The 4468-nt window shown below is 40.2% G+C and overlaps 1 protein-coding gene across 3 annotated transcripts in view; it reads right to left on the minus strand.

Annotated features, from left to right (window-relative positions):
- The window catches only part of HEPH (hephaestin), a 224063-nt gene that overhangs the window by 145207 nt on the left and 74388 nt on the right, over window positions 1–4468 (minus strand). For 2 of the 3 annotated variants that reach the window (XM_004381519.1, XM_004381520.1), the window contains 2 exons: window positions 3556–3767; window positions 2457–2607 (listed from right to left, as the gene is read on the minus strand). The exons of the other annotated variant lie outside the window; for it this stretch is intronic. In XM_004381519.1, the coding sequence (XP_004381576.1) occupies window positions 2457–2607; window positions 3556–3767 (363 nt within the window). The remainder of the gene's footprint in view (window positions 1–2456; window positions 2608–3555; window positions 3768–4468) is intronic. 3 annotated transcript variants of the gene reach the window in all.

A 4468-nucleotide genomic window follows, 5' to 3' on the forward strand; every position in this document is an offset into this window, starting at 1 on the left:
TGGGAATGTAAAATGATACAACCATTTTTGAAAATGATATGGTGTTTCCTTAGAAAGCTAGAAATAGAAATACCATACGATCCAGTAATCCCATTCCTTGGAATATATCCTAGAGAAATAAGAGTCGTCACCGAATAGACATATGCACACCCATGTTCTTGGCAGCATTGTTCACTATAGCAAAATGATGGAAAAAACCTAGATGTCCATCAACAGATGAATGGATAAAAAAAATTGTACATACACATAATGGAGTACTAGACAACGAGAAAAAACAGTGCTGAATCTGTGAGGCATCTCATAACATGGGAAACTTGAGGACATTACGCTGAGTGAAAATAGTCAATCACAAAAGGACAAATATTGTATGAGACCTCTATTGTAAAAACTCATGAAAAAGTTTACATACAAAAAGTAACAATCTTTGTTGGTTACCAGGGATGGGAGGAGTGGGGGTGGAATACTAAATCGGCAATAGATAAGTGGTATCTTTGGTGAAGGGTGAGACAGTACACAATACTGGGGAAACCAGCACAACTTGTACAAGGAAAGGTCATGGAAGTTCCATAGACACATCCAAACTCCCTGAGGGACTGAATTGCTGGGTGGAGGGCTGTGGGGACCATGGTCTCAGGGAACTTCTAGGTCAATTGGCATAACAGAGTTTATAAAGACAATGTTCTATATTGTATCTTGATGTGTAGCGTCTGGGGTCTTAAAAGCTTGTGAGCAGCCATCGAAGATACTCCACTGGTCTCACCCCTTCGGAAACAAGGGAGAATGAAGAGAACAAGATACAAGGAAAAGATTAGTCCAAAGGACTAATGGACCACAGCTACCAAGGCCTCCACCAGACTAAGTCCATTACAGCTAGATGGTGTCCGGCTACCACCTCTGACTGCTCTGACTGGAATCACAAAAGAAGGTTATGGACAGAGCAGGAGAAGGATGTAGAAGAAAATTCTAACACACACACACAAAAAAAACAGGTTTACTGGCCTGACAGACTAGAGAAACCCCAAGATTATGGCCTTGGTCATCCTCTTAGCTCTGTGGTGAAACCCCTCGCGAGGTTCACCATTCAGCAGGGGATTGGTCAGCCTCTTAAAACAAAACAGGACTAATGAGGCACAGCAGTTCAGGGAAAAGGACTAGAAGGCAGAAGGGGACAGGAAAGCTGGTGATAGGGAACCCAAAGTTGAGTAAGGACAGTGTTTATGTGTAGTGAGGTTGTTAACCATTGTCATAGGGCAACATGCATACTGTTTTATTGGAAACTATTCTGTTCTGTAAACCTTCATCTAAAGTGAGAATAGCAGCACAACTGGAAGAGCATAGTCTATGTCACTGAACTATGCAAGTAGAAATTTTTGAAATTGTGTATCTTTGGCTATGTATATTTTCACCCCCCCCCCAAAAAAAAAAGGTCGAGAAGGGAGAGGGTAGACATGTCGTGGGGTTGTTAACCAATCTCATAAAATAATATGTGTACTACTGTTTAATGAGAAACTATTTGTTCTGTAAACCTTCACCTGAAGTACAATTAAAAAAAAGCTGTTCCACACAATGTAGCACTTAATTATAGACTTTCTTGTATAATTCCAATTGTTTCATGTCTCATCTCATTGCAAAATGCTAAGATCTCCTTGCAAGATGGGACTGTGTCTTCCCATTCATTTACTCACCCACCTACCCATTCATTTGGTATTTCACTAATTCAATAAATATTTACTGTGTGTTAGACGGTGTAGAGGATAGTGTATAAGATATAGAGATAAGCAACAGACAGCACTCACCTTTTATGGAGACTGTATTCTAGCAAATGTCAAAAGCCACGTCAAAAGTAAGCATAGTATTGAGAAGCGTATGGAACTTGCTATTAAAATGGTCTGATCAAAATGTAGTGATATTTCAGAAGAAGGTGTCATCCGTCTGGACTTTGGTGATAAGATATGGTTACACGGAGGGGGTGCCTTTTGAGTATTACCTTAGGGAATCGGCAGGATTTTCACAGGCAGAAAGCAAAGACGTAAAGAGGGAAATTTCAAGCAGAGGTTAGAGCATTGCAAAAGTAAAAAAAAAAAAAAGTACAAGATATGTTCATGGAAAAAACATTTTGTTGGAATATGGCATGGAAGAGGAGTGGTAATAGGAAGTAGGGAGAGGAAGATAAGTTCAAAGGTATCAGCTCAGCTTATTCCTCTCACTCTTTAGTTGGTTCTTTGTGCCAATCCCTTCTTTCAGTGCCCCCCCCCCATATGTAATACAGGACAGAGCACAAGAAGGTGCTAGTAAAGGATCTTTTGTCTTAGATTGAATCCCTGAATCTGGCTTTTCACATGTACAGAGTTGACTAATGGGATCAGTGTTGTCAAGGAGGAGTCTTGGTGAAAGTTAGTATTATAGTTTGCTTGGGAACCATTTTTTGTAGCCCAGAACAAAGGTATTCCCCATACCATGCATCCGATTGGAGTCTTGGAAGCCCTTGATATCCTCTAAGAGCAGTCGGGAATCCAGCATAGCAGCTGCTTGATTGGTACTGCTGTACCAGCTCTTGTTCTCATCCAGCACAGTGAAGAGTAGAAAGAATTCTTTATCCACCCCTTTCTGCAGGCCCAGTGGAGAAGATCAGAGGAAGGAATGACAATAGTTTCAGCAGTCGTGGACTGTGAAGTTGCAGACACAAGCGACCCTGATTCTTTCCAATTTCCTTTTCCAGACTCAAAGCAACACCCTTACCTCCTGCCCAGAGCTACAATTGTTGCCCCTCAGCTAGTTTCAAATTGCGAGTGGATGAAGGAGGTCAGAATAAAGGGACAATATGTAGGAATTAGAATACCAGAAGGGAGGAATGTAGGAAAGGGGGCAGGGAAGAAGCATAGGATGAGGATTAAGGAGAAAAGATGCAGAGTATAATAGAAGACAATCTAGAATCACCTGGGGAGAGGAGTGGGGGAAGGTAGCCAAGAGAGCAGAGGAGGGTTCTGAGGGAAATTAGAAAATAAGAGAAAAGTAATTACTATTATTACTGTTGCAGCTGACATTTATTGATTATTTATTATGCTCTAGACACTGTGATAAGCACTTTATATGGATTATTTTAATTAATCTTCACAGAAACCTGAGGTACTTTCTTTCATTGTTAATCCTTTCTACAGATGAGGAAACTGAAGCAAAGAGAAGTTAAATAACTTGCCCAAAGTTATACAGAGAGAAATGGTGAGCTAAATACGAAAGAATACAAGCAAATATTAAGGTTGATTTATGGATTAGGAGCAAGGGTTAGGAGTCACCGAGGTGAGGAAAAAAAAAAGTGATGAGAGGAGCTAAAATGGAAAGAAGTATAGGCTAGAGCAAATGTGTGTTTTGTGAGTGAAAGAATAGCATGCAAAATAGCATGAAGTCACCAACAATTAATCTGTGATTCAACAGCATGGTTAATTTTTTTTTCTATCCCCTCACCTCTAGAACCTAGCTCCATGCTTAACTCCTATTCAGCACACCCAGCCTCATCCTCGTACCAGCAGGTTTCCCAGGCAGAAACTCTGGCAATACCTGTTTGCCATCAGCAGCCAAGGCACCAGACTTGCACACCAGCAGGGGGCCCACAAGGCCAGAATTTGTATCTCTGATGGGATCTGCGGCAGAGAAGTACATCCAAGTGAGACAGTCAGGATCCTGAACACTGGGGCCAGCGTGGGGGGGTACTGTCCAGCGGTATGTTACTTTCTCAAAGGGCTTGGCCACCAAGCCAGGGTGGGATAAGCCTGCATAGAAAACATGAGATTCATTATTCACAATGACTAGTGTGGAAACCATCAGCTCCAAATAGTGGGGTAAAGATCAGAAACTACAAAACCAGTTTGGATTAACAGTAGGTAGAATATTGAGAAGGACCCTGGGCTAGAAGTCAAGAGAGACCAGAGTTTGGTTTCTAGGTCTGCCACTACTTTCTATATGAACTGGAACATTTTAAACTTTCTTATATTTCAGTTTTCCAAAATCGTAGGACCTCAGGAATAAAAGGGACTTTAAAACTTATTTGGACTGTCGTTTGAAAACGTACATTCATCTGTTCTCATATCCCTACATCTGCTAAAAATCTCCACTGATTGGAGACTCACTACCTGTCATCACAGCCAGTTTCATCTTTGAACAAATTTGATTGTTGATCAGGTTTTCCTTTTTATACGTATGTATGTATGCATGAGTGCGTGTGTATGTGAAAAAAACATTAAGGCTGTAATTTTAAAAATGGACACATGACATGGTCAAACAACACACAGAAATATATATATATATATATATATACATACATATGTATTTCTAATTTACAATCTTATTAGTAACCAATGAAATGCAAAATGAAAAGAGCAAGATAACTTTTTGCCTATCAAATTACCAATTTTTTTTTATTGTACTTCAGATGAAGGCTTACAGAACAAATAGTTTCTCATGAAACAGTAGT

The sequence above is a fragment of the Trichechus manatus genome, unplaced genomic scaffold, assembly GCF_000243295.1.
Source record: "Trichechus manatus latirostris isolate Lorelei unplaced genomic scaffold, TriManLat1.0 scaffold00086, whole genome shotgun sequence".
Lineage (NCBI taxonomy): Eukaryota > Metazoa > Chordata > Mammalia > Sirenia > Trichechidae > Trichechus > Trichechus manatus.